The sequence below is a fragment of the Xiphophorus couchianus genome, chromosome 20 (genome assembly GCF_001444195.1).
Source record: "Xiphophorus couchianus chromosome 20, X_couchianus-1.0, whole genome shotgun sequence".
In the NCBI taxonomy this organism is placed as follows: Eukaryota; Metazoa; Chordata; class Actinopteri; order Cyprinodontiformes; family Poeciliidae; genus Xiphophorus; species Xiphophorus couchianus.
The window spans coordinates 14,330,879-14,346,176 of NC_040247.1; the positions used below are offsets into that span (position 1 = coordinate 14,330,879).

The 15,298-nt window shown below is 38.3% G+C and overlaps 1 protein-coding gene across 2 annotated transcripts in view; it reads left to right on the forward strand.

Annotated features, from left to right (window-relative positions):
• Positions 1 to 2,615: 2,615 nt before the first annotated feature.
• The window catches only part of LOC114136032 (metabotropic glutamate receptor 2-like), a 29,608-nt gene continuing 16,925 nt past the window's right edge, over positions 2,616 to 15,298 (forward strand). Inside the window, exons 1-2 of one of the 2 annotated variants that reach the window (XM_028003789.1) lie at positions 2,616 to 3,138; positions 8,637 to 9,255. In XM_028003789.1, coding sequence (XP_027859590.1) covers positions 8,749 to 9,255 — 507 coding nt within the window. In that variant the 5' untranslated portion in view covers positions 2,616 to 3,138; positions 8,637 to 8,748. The remainder of the gene's footprint in view (positions 3,139 to 8,636; positions 9,256 to 15,298) is intronic. The other variant, XM_028003788.1, reaches the window with a different exon arrangement.

A 15,298-nucleotide genomic window follows, 5' to 3' on the forward strand; every position in this document is an offset into this window, starting at 1 on the left:
AAATAAGGTTAATATCCTGTGCTTAAACAGGAGAAGGAAATTATGAACGGAAATTATATACAACCTGTGCACATAAGATGTAGTGTTTTCTTGTAAATGAGACTGTCTTTGCAGATGTTGCTATAATTTTAAGACAAAAAGGGATCAGTCATGCAGAAAACTTATGGCTTTTGTTTTTAGTGTCAAATGGAATTCAAAGTCACAATGCTAATTGGTTCAATACAACAAAAACTGATAACAAACACAGCTCTGTTCAAAATTTTAAATAATCCCTAATTTCTTTATCGAGTCCACACCGCCATACTTATTTGTCTTTTGAGTCAGTCTTGATCAGTTTTTCTTTAAGCTTTCTTTTGACTTTGGCAGCTTTTCTTAGAAAGCAATAACAAAAAAACAATGGTTTATAATCAAAGGCAGAAGGTATAAACATCTCAAGACTTCATCATTCAGTTGGTGGTTTAACTTTATCCAATTTCTTTTTTTAATCTAATAACATTTAGAATTTAACATTTAACTAATTTCCCTGGGAAAGTAAACAATCATACACTGGCTATGTCTTTTAGGCCATTTCTAATTAAAATAATGTCTACTCTAGAATCAGTTGTCACACCAAAATGATCAATTAAAAAATAATAATAATAGGTTTTCATCAAAAACACTGTAAGTACCTCCTGAATAACACGCTTTACTCGTTAGTTAAAATTATGACATTGGTACAAATTAGTCAACTTCATTAGGGTACAAACAGTAAAAACTACTTGCTTTCCAGGTCTATAAAGTTTCAATGACCAAATCGAGACGGAGAGGGAATTAATTGTAGATTGTGGCCTAATTGTTCAGTTGCTGTCAACGCAGAAAAAGCAGCAGGGAGACTGATGAGCGCTGACCGCTGGCTTGAAGCACTTTCCTCCTCTGCCCAGTAATTTTGCCTGACATTAATTGGCATGTTCCTATCTAAACTCTGCGTGCCACCCACATGCCCTCAACCATTGCAATGTAAACCACAATTCCTCTTCTTTCTTTTTTTTTTCTCTCCAGGAGAAAATTGGCCCTTTTGTGTTGGCTGGGGGAAATTATGCAACAAGCAGCAGCAGCAGCAGCATCACCCGCTCGTCAGTTTTAATTGCCACTGTACTCAGGAAAAAGGTTCTTCCTTTTTCCAGTGAAGCATTGGGATGTGCTTTTTCAGTCTGTGTGGGGGAGAAAAGGGATGCATGAAACTGCAATGATGCTAAATTCACACAAATAAAAATAAGTTTCCGTTGCTTGTTGAATGTTTCCAGCTAAAACTAAAGCCTAACAGGTGATTGCCATGGTAATTTAGACACAGAATGGTGCAAATGATTCTCTCTTTCTCCACTCTACACTAATTATGCAGCAGGAATGTAGTTGATGTAATATTGTTATGGTTCAGGCAAAATGTTTTGGCTCAGTCAGAATGTGACTTAAGGGCACTTCCGGTTAAACCCATCGCTCGCCACTGACGGCTGATGATTCATATCGATCATCTCTGGCAGTTTGCGAAAAGTACAATTTGTTTTGTGGGTAACTAGCGAACCAAAAACGAAACTGAGCGTGTTTTGCAGTAGTACTTAAGAAAAGGAGAAAAAAATAAAAATAAAACAAAACAAAAAAAAAATCCGTGGAATACAAAAGCTTTAAGAAAATTGCGGAGATAATAGCACATCTGTGTCTGGTTTTAGCCTTGAATGAGAATAAATGTGTATCTTAATTTATTCATAATCTAAGATTTCCTTTTTAAAACACATTTAGTCAAAAATGCTAGATTATTTCTTCTTTTTTTATTTATTTTTTACTCGCAATATATATAATATTTTATTTTAATCATTTATCAAGGTGATACGTTTCAAAACTGTGCTCCTATTTCGTTGGCACTTTTCAAATAAATCTGTAGAAAGGTGGTTTATGTATGTCGACAGTCAATTCTAAGGTGTTTCAATGCATTTCATTCGCTTGAATCTAAACCAAATTTCAGTTTAAACATTTGGTAGCAATACTGTAGTAGTAAAATTTGCCCCACAGTAATTTAGAAAGAACCAATAAAATGAGCAGCTTTATAGCTCAGAGATTATCGTGTAGAAAAGAGGCACTTTTGTAAAAGTACCTTGGAGCCATTTGTTGTAAATTGGCGCCGTATAAATGAATTGAATTAAAGTGAATTAAAAAGACAACGCAGAACAAGGACAGCCGAGCATTTCCTCCCCGGTAAGCATATGCCACGGGGCGTATTGTCCTCTTCTTTGCGCAGTGAAAAACAAACTACGCGCAGTGCCTCTCAAGTTTATGAAGTGCTTCGCCACTCACCTCAAGAGCGATTCAGTTTTAATGAGATGGAGGTGAACGAGGACCTGGCCAGCCTTCGCGGAGCAGCTGAGAAAAAGGAGAGAACGAAAAACAGATTCCCTTTTCTAAAATTAGCTGAACCCAGGAAAGATCTCGTGTAATATGTTTATGGGTGTTTTTGTCCCTCACGTTTTCCACATAACTTGACATATTTCGGTTGGAGAAAGGGTTGGTTAAAGTATGTGAAAAGACACATGAGAAGATAGGAGCTTGATTTTAAGGTGTTTTTATTGTCCTTGTCTTCTCAGCGTCCCCCACTGGAAAGCAGGCTCATTATTCTCGAATCTGGAAACAATTGGGGTGGCCAGGAGAGATCGGCGCGTCATTGTTTCTGTGGAGGCACAGAGAAAGGTTGCATCCAATTGATCTCCAGCAGCATTTCTCAGCCGCTCCTTAACTTCCCAAGTCAAACCTCGTTGCTGTTTCATTTAGAGTCCCTCTGCGGTCGGACAGGTGGGATCCCGGTTGTTTTGGAGGCGTCTTGAGCGGTGCTTTTTTCCTCCTCCTCCTTCTTCTTCTCCTTTTCTACTCTGAGTGAGGGTCGATTGATCGGCTGGAGAGGCAGAAGTTCTAGGATCGTCAGGAGGAGTTCACCAGTGAGAACAGCACTTCAGCACCAAGGACAGATCCTTTGCAGCTGGCTGACAAACATGCTCAGAGTGAGCAACATCTGGACTCGGCTCTTTCTCACGAAGCTCGACGCGCGTTTTGTGTAGATCACCGATGCCCGGCTGGTGCAGAGGACACATCCAGAGATATACTTCTTCAAAAAGGGTAAGAAACTATGAAATACTCTGGACTTACATTGTGGTTCGGGTTTTAGACGAGTTGTTTGTTCTTTTGATCTTCTTGTTACGGAGTTTTCAAGGGACATCCGTCACAATTACTTATTAGATATCAGAACTTTGCAAATATTTTACTTTATCCAAAAATGTCACAGCAGATACAGTAAAGCAACAGTTATAAACATGAGGTTGTAATATATCACTCTGTTTGGCTGAGCATGCAAATAAGAGAGGGGGAAAAAACAGTCAGACAATTGTGTCCTTAGTAGTGAAGGCAATCTTTTCTCTCTATTATGATTCTCGTTATAATATTCTTTACTCATTGAAGCATTTTAATAGAGAAGAAGACAAATTCAAGAATGTTTTTTCTTTTTCAAATATCTGCGCAGGTAATGTGTTCATAAAATAAACAAGTCAACCTGTTGTCTCAGTCTGTCTGTCTGTCTGTGTTAATCTAATTTCCCCCCATTAAACATCCAGGTGGGATTATTATTATTTTCTTTACTCAATGAAATGTGGTTTCTGGGAGTTAAACGGGCTGACAGCCCAGATTTCCCCCCCAGTGTGGGTTTGGATCAAATTATGCATCTGATTCATGTTCAAATGCAATCATCTGGCTCCTGGTCAACCACAGTTGCATCCTAATTCCTGCAGCTGACAAGTCCAGGTGGAGGGATAAACTGAGTCCCTGCTGGAGATTATATAATGATGAAAATCATGCAAATGGAGTGATGAAAGATGCAGTTTTTTCATTACCCCCCACCCCTTTTTTTAATGAGGGTTTGTTTTACTCGTAAATAAGCATATATTGCTTATTTTACATTTTAAGATATGTAAAAAGGATATGCTTTTATTCCCCCCCATCTGTTTTAGTGTATTTGGGTTTTTACTGTTATTATAGCTTCAAACATGAGTCTGAAGGATGCATGTGCAGTGAAGTAAGCTCTGAATTAAATGCCACGTCATTTACGCTGAAGCGTTTAATAAAAGTGGAAACAGACGTAAAGCACTCTCAGATAATTTGACATTTACAGCAGATCAATTAAGATGACAGTATGATTTATTTGCATTCTTTCAATTAAAGAGACACACTGACGAAAACAAATTGTGTTCTCACATTCATCGTCTGCTATCATCTACTTTTCCCAAACATTGCATTTCATGCTATTAATATGCTGCACATCCCAGTCACCTATCATCTCTGACTCCCTTCTCTGAGTCAAATCTCACACATTAGCTGTTTCTGCTCAAAGAGAGAGGACAATGGCTTCACGAAGAAACTCCTCTCTGTGCCAGGGCTGCAGCAGAGATGCATTAGCTGATGGTTCAAAGCTGAGAAAAAGCTTCGCTGCCTTTTTTCTATTTTTCTTTTTGAACTCTCCTTTCAGAGGGAATATTGAGCGCAGACAGCTGGAGAGCACAGTGACTCCATTGGCTGCTGGGTGTGAGTGTGTGACAGCCGTTTCAAGATAGTTTTTAATGATGTTATTGAGACACTGCTCTGGTGTCGGAGGCAGAGATTTGGTTTATTGCTGGCGTAAGTGAGCTATTGACACGCCTCTCATTTAGTTTGCGTTTCAAGTAATTAGAGACAACTGTGTGTTTGATGGCTGTAAATAAAGTGCTCTAGTATTTATTTGCAGTTTAAGAAGTTTTCCTGGATGTCCAACCTTGGCCTGGTTGGCATAGGTCAGCCTAATTGGCTGCTCCTTATTGGACCATTAATTCACACTGTGACCCAGTCTTTCCAGCCATCTGCTTCAGCAGAAAACATAGAGGAGCAATTAGACTTCTAACATTGAACTGCTCAAGTTATTTTCTCACCTCGACTTCTAATAATATGGCACGGAAATGCCATCCACCTGTTCTTGCTTGTTCAGAGCACAAAGCAGCAGCAGATCCAAGACTAGTTGACATCACAAGCCCCGTACATTTTCTAGTGTAATCCTCTTTGAGGGGCAGAGGAGTTGTGAAACCTACCAGAGCGTTGTAAGGTTTCCCACCCACAACCCTGATGTAATATTTATCTGGGAAGATATTCCGGTTTTCATTACACTTTCCCCCCTCTCCTTTTCCACATTTCCTTTGTTGTTTGATAGTTGCACATCTTCTAAGCCGTCACAAGACATCGTTCAGAGTGTAAGCGTTCTAATTTACGTATAAGACCATATGGGCTTATCTGTGTGTAGCTGCAGAAACGGGTGTTTTTGTAGCCTGCCTCTGCATCTCACCTCCCACCAACTGTGACGGTTTTCTGCATCTGTGACCGCAGGAAACGGGGCACATTCAGGTTAAATAAAGTCACAAGAACAGAGCTGATCATTTCAGCTACAGACTTACTAATCAGGAAGCAGTAGTAAAACTTTTGCATTCATTATAAAGAGAGTGACACAGCTTTAGATTGGATACCCATCTTATTTTCTTTTTCTGCTCAAAGGGAGAGGACAATGGCATGATGACAAAACTCCTTTCTGTGCCAGGGCTGGACAGAAAGGAGTTAATTTTGAAAGCATTACAGCTGACATCTGCTTTGATCAATATGTTGATTCAAATAACTCAAAAATTTCAATTACAATGTTTGCATCAAATTGGTTTGCGTATTTGATCCTGCACTTCTCCCTGACCCAGACATCACATCCGCTCCTTTCTTCACCCTACACCCTACAAGCCACACAACATGACGGGGAGCTGGATTAGCATACATGTCTCACTGCCCACCTTCCCCCTGCAGTCCCACCCTTATTTTTTTACCCATCATGTTTCTATGGCAACCACAGCCGTTGAGGTGAACCGCCGTCTATGTGTTATCTCAGTAGTAAAGCTTGGAAAAATATACTCTGTAGAGCCTTAACTATCTATAAATGTTTGATATGGTCACTCTAAGAGGATCTCATTTTTTCTCAGTGCGCTAAAAAATAAACACCGGTTTCAGTTTCACTTTGCAAAGTAAACTCAAAAGATTAAAAGGATTTCAGTCTGTCAACAAAAACAACTTCAGGCCTTAGTCTCCTCCTCATCAAATTTTGATCTCAAGCTAAATAAGGTACTTTATTTCAGACAGAAACCAATAGATAGCAACCACTAAAAGAGAAAGGTTATATATAAAGGGGTTGGCCTGCAAGCTTTGGTGTGCCTCATTAAAGAGTGCTGTAACTCTGAACAAGTGTGGCTGAAATGCTGAACTACGAGACTTTCAAAAAATAATAAAGTGGTACACCAACATAGAGTAGTATATAATTGAAAGAAGGAGACAAAAATGATGAAAAATGTTGCATTGTGGTCAGTTTTTCCAACTAAAGTATGGCATATTCAGCATCAATCCATACTTTTTCAAATCACTTTGTGCTGCAATCACAGCTGAAAGTCTCTGGATATCTCGGTACCAGCTTTGCACAACTAGAGACTTGAATGCATCTTCTTTTCAAAGGAGTTCAGTAAGATTGGATGGAGAGTGTCTGTGAAGAACAATTTTCAAATCCTGCCACAGAGTCGTGGTTATGTTTAGGTCTGGACTTTAGCCATTTTAAGACATGAATTTGATTATATCTAAACCATTCCAGATTTTCTTCTATAATTGTACTGTATTTAGCTCAGTGCAATTACTGACACATCTGCTGAAGAAAAGGCTCCCGACAGCATGATGCTTCCACAAACAGGTTTTTATGTCTCGTGACAAACTTTAAGCAAGCTTTGTTATAGGTTTCTTTAAGCATTTCCTCTCCTTCTTTCCACTTTGCCATAAAGACCAGATTTTTGAATCGCACAACTATTGATGTCCCGATAAGGTTTTTCTGCAAAAGTGATTAAAATACTTGAAACATTCAGAACTACAAATAAACGTTATAAAAATAATTTAAACATAATAATGTAAATACTTTATCTGAACCTACACTGAACTCATTTTTGCATAATATCATATTTAACCAAAATACAGCTATTAGAATTACATACAGTGAAGGAGATGAATCAGTGACTGAGGCTGTGTGAATCAAATGCAGGGATTTATTTTGGTGCGACAAACTATCTTTCCATTATATTCAATGTAATCCAGAGCGGGATCACCGGAAGCATGCTTTGATTAAAATGAGATGGAGCCGGTTTCCCCTGTGCCATACTGCAGGCTCCCTCACGAGGAGACTGACTTTGTGCCAGTACTTCTGAGGTACTGATGGCAGTTATCGGTGATTTCCCCTTTTTGTCGACAAAGTCTTCAATAAACCTGAGAAGGCTGCTAGATTTGTCGCTAGTCGCTTTAAAAAACAACAAATTCGGGGTCTGGAAAGTTGCTAAATAAAGGGACAGTGTCGCTAAATTAGCAACAGTAGCCCCTTTCAAGCTGATGTCGTATTCTGCTTCGCTTGACAGTCGTCACTGTTGCAAAGTGTCGCGCATGTGTTATTTTGAGACAGTCTGACTCTGTACCGCCACATAACGGTAGATACTAACTGTTATTATTCCCATTTGCGTTTAGAATAAATATACATATATTGATCATTGATCGGGATGTATCACTCGATTCCGAGCGAGTCTGAAACTACGTGATCGGACCTGATTTTCGATCACGTGATCGGATCGGGACGTCCCTATTTAGCATATTGTATGAACAATCTCCATCACCTTAACATTTTCAGTGATATTCAATGAATTAGAATATGGGTCTCGACGAGGCTTGTTTACTTAAAGTTAATTTGTGAACTGAATTAGTAAAATAGATTAACTTTTTATAAATATTGTAATTTATTGAACGTAATTTTTGGACAGCCGGAATGATGCTGGTTAAGAGGTGAGCTCTCGCACGCTTTTAGCTACATCTTTTATCGAGGCAGGGAAGAGTAAAATGACTCGGTGAAAATAAATAACATCTGAGAGAGTGTTTTCCACAGCTAGAGACAGTTTAAGTCTTGAAAGAGCCTTCCTGAAAAGACAAACATACAAATTTGAATTCACAAAAACTGTTGATGTGCAAACAGCATTTTATGATAAAATGTTCATTTGACAGAGGGATTCTTATTTTTTAAGCCAACTTTAATTTTGGTTCAATCAAATACACCATGGCACATTTTTAAATGAATTAAAAAATAAATTGAGTTCATTTCCTAACTTATTGAGAATTGATAAGATAATTGAAAAGGAATCAAATTGATTAGTCATATCGATAATGGATTGCTAAATCCTTATCAATTATCAGAGTCTCTCCTGGGGCTTCTTGTGATCAATGTTTATGTGTGAGAACCATCTCAGGTACCGAGATCGAGTGGTTAGAAAAGAATTGGCAGTCATCAACAGTAAACACAGTGTTTAAAGATGGTGAGGGAGTAGAATGTGAGGATCAGCATCAACTGCATAGTCTTACGCGGGCTGATCTCCAGCTGGTTCTCATGTACTATTAAATTATGTGCTTCAACACGTCTTCATCAAGGTTTTTCTGTTCATATGAAAAAGCTAATCTATTCATTGTTTGTGATTGCTTCTCCCTCATACTTTCAGAAAACACCAGAAATGCTGTGCTCGGAAGATTTAACAGTAGTCTGCCTTCAGTCCTCGTGAACATTCGCCAATCTCTTCTTTGACCAGCTCAACCCTTCAACCTGATCCTACCATGCTGCATGCAATGCTCTGCACCAACTGGAAGGTTAGTTTTGCCCTTCATTGGCCCTTTCACATGTTCCTGCTGGAGGTTCTGATACCCGGGGCCCTGCCAATCATCAGACTACCACATTCAGCTAAACGTGAGCTCCGCATAGACGGGGACCTTGTGATTGGGGGCTTGTTCCCTGTGCATGAGAAAGGTGAAGGGACAGAAGACTGTGGGAAAATCAACGAGGAGCGGGGCATCCAGAGACTGGAAGCCATGCTTTTTGCCCTCGATGAGATTAACTCCAATGATCGCATCCTTCCCGGGCTCCGGCTGGGCACCCACATCCTGGACAGCTGCTCTAAAGACACCTACGGTTTGGAGCAATCCTTGGATTTTGTCAGGTCGTCCCTCGATGACGTGCACGATGATGGCTTCATCTGCCCTGATGGCTCCAGACCCATCGGCAATAACGTTCCACTGGCTATTTCTGGAGTTATTGGAGGATCCTACAGTGACGTTTCAATTCAAGTAGGTGGAGAAATTGATTTACTTCACATTTGCAAGTAAATGTACAGAAAAAGAAAGAAAATTGTAGCAGGTATCACAGACCAGCAGTTAAATTATAAGAAAACCCCGAAAGCCTTTTGAATTTTTGTTGAAATGCAAACAAATAACATTTTATTATTTCTAACCTTCAGGTGCTTTAGATGCTGACCTAAACTATATGTGAACAGTCTCATGTAAAATCTTTTTAATATTATTTTTATTTAAAACAAGAAAAATCACCAGAAAATAGCAATTGAAGCTAAATTTATCTTTTTTGAACAATATATGTATCCAGTTACAAAACCCAGCAGCTGTTCGTTGGCCATTTAGGCTTTTCAGTAAATTATTCAGACTGATAGTCAGTTTTCAGGTCAATCATATAACTTGTATATGAGCATAATAAGGTGATCCTTTGATTTAAGTTTTGGATATTTACACGCAATGTGGAAACAGGTAACAGGTATTTGGAAATACAGCTTATGAAAATAGAGCAAGATAAAAAACCCACTTTTTATAAAGACACTAGATTATTGAAACAGTTTAGAGAAAAATGTGCTGATGAGCTCTGCAGCAAGAATGCTTTTAAACAAAACTAAAAGTTAAACTAGATATGAAACTTCAGTAAATGTCCATCAAAAGTAAAATTAAATGTTGTCTGGATGCCTTTGGGCATTGGGTTTGGGTCTGTTGATGTAAGACACAGGTACAGGGACAAGCCATTACTGCTCAGAATTGGCTTAAATAAGACATGCAAGACTTGTCAAAAATGTAAGTAGGTTCATTTATTTGACTCCCCATTAAATCAGAGAGTTTTCAAAATTAAGGTTAAATATTTAACATTGCTTGAGTGAATAACATGTTTTCATTCTAATCTTTATTCTTCCTATAGCCAAACAGACCTACAAATAATAACTACCGGTAAATACACAAGTAGAGAAAGTCTGTCAAATACCAACAAAGAAAAAATGATTGTTGATTGGTACCCCTGCTCCCAGACAGTTAGACAGTCATCGATCGCAAAATATTCTCAGCAGTATAATTAAAAATACTCCTTTATTTGTTGTCTATTGTAATTGGTCAAGTTAGATTTGAGCCCCTTTGGGTAAGAGCTGAATTTTCTCAACACTTTCTCTAATTTACATGTGAATACCTTCAATATAATGATGTGATACATTCTGCTCTAATTATTCTCAGTGCAAATCATGTCCCGGTAAACAGATACTTAAAGTTGTTACACTGTTGTTTTGGAGTTTGTATAATTAAATTCAGCAGAAATGTCAGTCTGGAATGTCAGGCTCTCTGAAACAAATTTTCCAATCTAAAACTTTTAGTCTCTAATATCACACACCTTGTTCATTAAATCCTTCTTGTTGTTAATATATAGTTTCACATCTTCACAGTCCCTCAAATTTAGATACTTACATTTTTTTTACTAACTTTTCTCTGAGTCTAAAGAGTTTCAGTAAATTTATTCTTTTTGTGTCAATCTGCCACCAGTGCTTGAAGCATCAACATTCACAAAATTACTGTGGCAGTGATTTCATTTCTGAATTGCATCCTGACCTTTCCCACACACATATTAAAAGTAGCCAGAGGGTAAGTGTCTGAACATAATTAATGATTTTTTCACTTCCCTTAGGTACAATAACTACCACAGTGCACAAGGTGTTAGTTATAGTGAATAGGAATGATATGGTTACACTTTCTTTTAACTCCAGATCAGAGCATTTCTTTATCATTCAAAAAGCAGTTGGGTAGCACAGGCTAGCCTTGCAGTGGTTACTGTTATTTCCTCACAGCTGAAAGGTTTCTGTTGGCTGTTTCTAGATAAATTAAAAGAGTCTAGGCTTCCAGTTTCTATGTGTCAGATTAACTGATGATTTTAAAGCCTGTAGGTTGAAAGGAGCGTAAAGGGTTAGCTGTCTCAACATAGAAATTTCAAATATACCCAATGTTGACTCCCTCAGCTTATTTTTTATTAAACATCTCATCGTAGTTGTTTTCAAATCAAGTTTCTGTATTGCTAAATTAGTTTTTTTTATTCTTTAGATTTAGAAGCTTATTTATAAACTAACTTTCAGGGCCTGTAGTTAAACAGTGATGAATATATGATATCTCAGTTTTTTTATTTGTCTGTTAAATGCATATCAAGGAAAGCGCAAAATTAATAATTATACCAACTTATTGGTTATGAGCTCAGATAAGTGACCATTAAATGATTATTGTGAAAATAACACAAAGACATCAAACAGTCCTCAGAATATTGGGTAAAACACCCATCTCTTGCTTACAGACTACATACACTCACAGCGGTGCTTGGCTCAGCTAGTACGCACTTCCAGCAGCATCCCTGCTGGTTTCTGCAGAGCTAATGAAGTAAACCTTCTATAGCTCTGTGACTATCATATAATCCTCATCTCATGCTTGTGTTTGTGTGTCTATGCAGGGAGCTGCTGCACTCCAGTTAACTTTAAAAATATGTTCCTGGTCTCCATTCCAGCACATCTATTATTAATCTAATGAGAGAGGTCATGAGTATTCAGCTGCTTATGGTTGATACGGGTGGGTTACTTTAATGCTTAAAACAGGCTGAGACTGTTGATTATTAAATCTGTTACACAACACATATCTTTCTACATTTTGACTGGTTCCCATCTGGACTAATATTTGATTTTTTATTTTATTTTGTTGCCCTTTGGCCTGGACCTGTTAGCAGTTGGGAATAGTTTAAAAAGTTGTTATTCGTTGTTCATCCGGTCTATTGGTTGCCCAGATCAGCTGAGGACCTGTGAAGGGTGTGCCTCGCCTCTCACCCAATGACCAGCGATCGATCACTGGGCATCTCTATGACCTGTAAGAATAAGCAGGACTAGACAGTGGAATGACGGATGAAATGTTTTTTCTCACTGTTTCGTAAATGTAAAGACAGTTGCCTGCTATCCTCTCTGTTTTATTGTCTGTTGGAAAGCTGCATCTCATTGGGAGTAGTTGTCTTGCAATCAGAAAGTTGTGGTTCAGTACCAGCTTCCTCTCCTGCCGGATGTCAGTATGGATTCAGCAAAGCCACTTAACCACACATTGCCTGCTGATGTGCTTATCAGTGTATGAATATGTGCATGTTTGGCCGCTATCGGAATAAGGTCCGTTCCTCTCACACACCCTCCTGTTGCATCAAACTACTTCAGACCAGTACCTACTTGACCCAACTGGGAGTTGAGAGCAAAATCTAACAAAAAAAAAAAAAAAAAAAAAAAAAAATATATATATATATATATATATATATATATATATATATATATATATAGGAGTATAATGTGTCACCAGATTTATTTAGTACATGCATTTTGTTTTATGTTTTTGTGTCAATAGCGTGGTATAGTGGTGTTTTTTATGTAAAGTTACCATACTGTGAGACTCTCATACTGTCCCACGGCTAATTGGCACCCAGAAAGGAAAGAGGAAGATGCTGCTTCCTGTCTGGGTTGTTTGCTGCAGCCACAGTGTGATTCATTGTTGGTTAAGTTCTTGTAAGAGTCTACGTATTTAAAAGCCTGATCTCAGCAGGTTAAAGCTGAATTGAGACTCTGACAGGCTGAATAGAGGATACCCACCAGCATATTAGGCTTATTTAAAGCCTCCATTATTACAAACAGGACTTTCTCTCACACCTCTATGGATCTCTCACGACTGTAATGTTTTTAAGCGATGTTTTAGAAAAAGACCAGCATGTTTTTTTATTTCTTTTTTGCATATCTCTGTGTGAATGGCTTTTCAACAAGCAGAGACTCCAAAGGAAACTCTCAGCTTTTGTGAGTTTTCCCTTTTTCTCTTGTATTTGAATACATACCTCTTCTGCCTCTATTTGAAGAGACCTTTTGTTTGGCTTTCCCTTCCTGGCATTAAAATGGACAGAGCTGTGAGAGAACGGCTTGAAACCCATAGTTGTTTTTTGTTTTTTTTTCTTTAGAGGTCACTGCTTTACACAGTCTCTGTTTGTCCCAATGAAGCACTTTGTGAAGATGAAGGGCATTATAAAAGTGAGGAGGACGAGTGCCAGGGGCCATCCTGGGGAACTTTGAGAAGAGCAGCTTTTCCCATCTGTGGGGTTGCTCCTCTGTTGGCTGGCAGGGATGTGTCCACCTGCCTGTGACAGGGCCAAAGATGAGCCATGGCAGCAATGGTGGGAGACAAGCTTCCCATTACCCACAAAGGGATCAGCTCATAATTAGCCCAGCAATTTTTTTTGGAAACTTTCATGGCCCTCTTACTCATCCTAATGCATTTTGCCATCCTTGTTATTTCTTCTCCCTATTCAAGTTCTTCGAAGTAGTTTTAATTGCCATCAGGGATGTTAGCTATATAAACCAACCGAGCGTGATGACTCAGACTCCTTAGCAGCCCACACACTTTTACAGCTATGAATTTAAACCAGAAAAATAATGTGAGGAAGAACAATGAAATAATTTTCAGCTACATTCTAACATGCTTCCAGGACTGATAAAAATGAATATGAGAGATGAGCCTTGAAATCCGCATGTGGTTTCTTTGCCTCAGAAACTACACAAGAATCAGAGCAAAATGGCTCAGAGTCATGGGTCAGTTTTTCCTGGACGTAAACTCACTTTACTCACAATGAACTTACAAATGAAAAATAACACATCTTGTGTCATTAATCCCTGAAAAACAACAAATCTTTCTAATTGTATGCAGTGTTTTGCAATTATACACCCCTTGAACTTTATATGCACCAACCTTAAATGTCTTTTACTCAGATTGTAAGGAATAGACTAACACAAAGTTGGGAATATTTCTAAAACAAACTTTTTTTTTTTTTTTTTTACAAATAAAGATGTGTAAAGTGTTACATCTTTATTCAACCCACTTTACTGTGATGCTGCTAAATAAAAAGAAAATACTCAACAGAGCCATACATTTAATTAAATCTCTGTGAAGGTTCAGAGGTCAGGAATACACAGGGTAGGATAGATTATAAAAACAATATCAAACAATCTCACAGAGCACTATTCAATCCATCATTCAAAAATGAAAGCACTATGACACAACTGCAAACCTGCCAAGATGTGACTGTCTACTGAAACTAACAGCCCAGGAAAAGAGAACATTAATCAAAAAACAGACAAGAATGGCAAGAAGCTGCAGAGACCCGCAGATATTCTTTCGTAATGAAAAATGTGACAACCATATTTTGTTTTACTTCTACTAATGCACCACTTTGCGTTGCTTTTTCATGTAAAATCCTGATAAAATACATACAGAGTGTGCTTGTAATGTGGAACCATATAGACGTTTCAAGGCATACAAAAACCTTCACCAGGCATGGTAGTTAAGCTTAGTCTATGTGAATCATAGCAGCCCAAGTGGAAAGAGCAAAAACACCGGAAAAATCCTGCAAGAAAATTAGACAAACCCTTTCATACCTCTGTTAAGCCTGCTGAGAAACTTCTCAATAATTTGAGGTTATAACATCTGTCCTGCCGTGTATTTGAAGTTTAATATTTTTGGTTTGCTGTGCTTTATTAGCTCCTCTGGAGTGTGATGCGGTGGGGGAGGAGAGAGTCTGTCTTTATTGAGTTTCTGCCTCCTCAGAGTTTTACAGATGGAAGAAAAATCTTGCTTTGGTGTTGACTTCAAAAAGCTCTTGTTTACCATGTGATGCTCTCCTTGAAACTGTTATGTAGCCGCATTCGGAGAGCACATCGCCGCTCTCTAATTATCGCATCCGAATGTCATTCAGCATCAGGTAAAGCTCTGTAATGACTGCAAGGTTGTTTGGAGTCACGATTATTATCATATTATACTGCAAGCTTATCTGCGTCGGGATGCACTTCAGTTCATTTTATCTGTCTTAGAGCTGTTGTTCTCAATATCACAGGTCAGTCTACATTCACAGCCTGGAGCTGTTATTTAGAATGCACTACATATGTGGAAAGAGTTCTACATTTTATTGCTGAATTAATATATAGTTTCTTTAAACAATGCTATGGGCAAGAAGTAGCATTTTAAA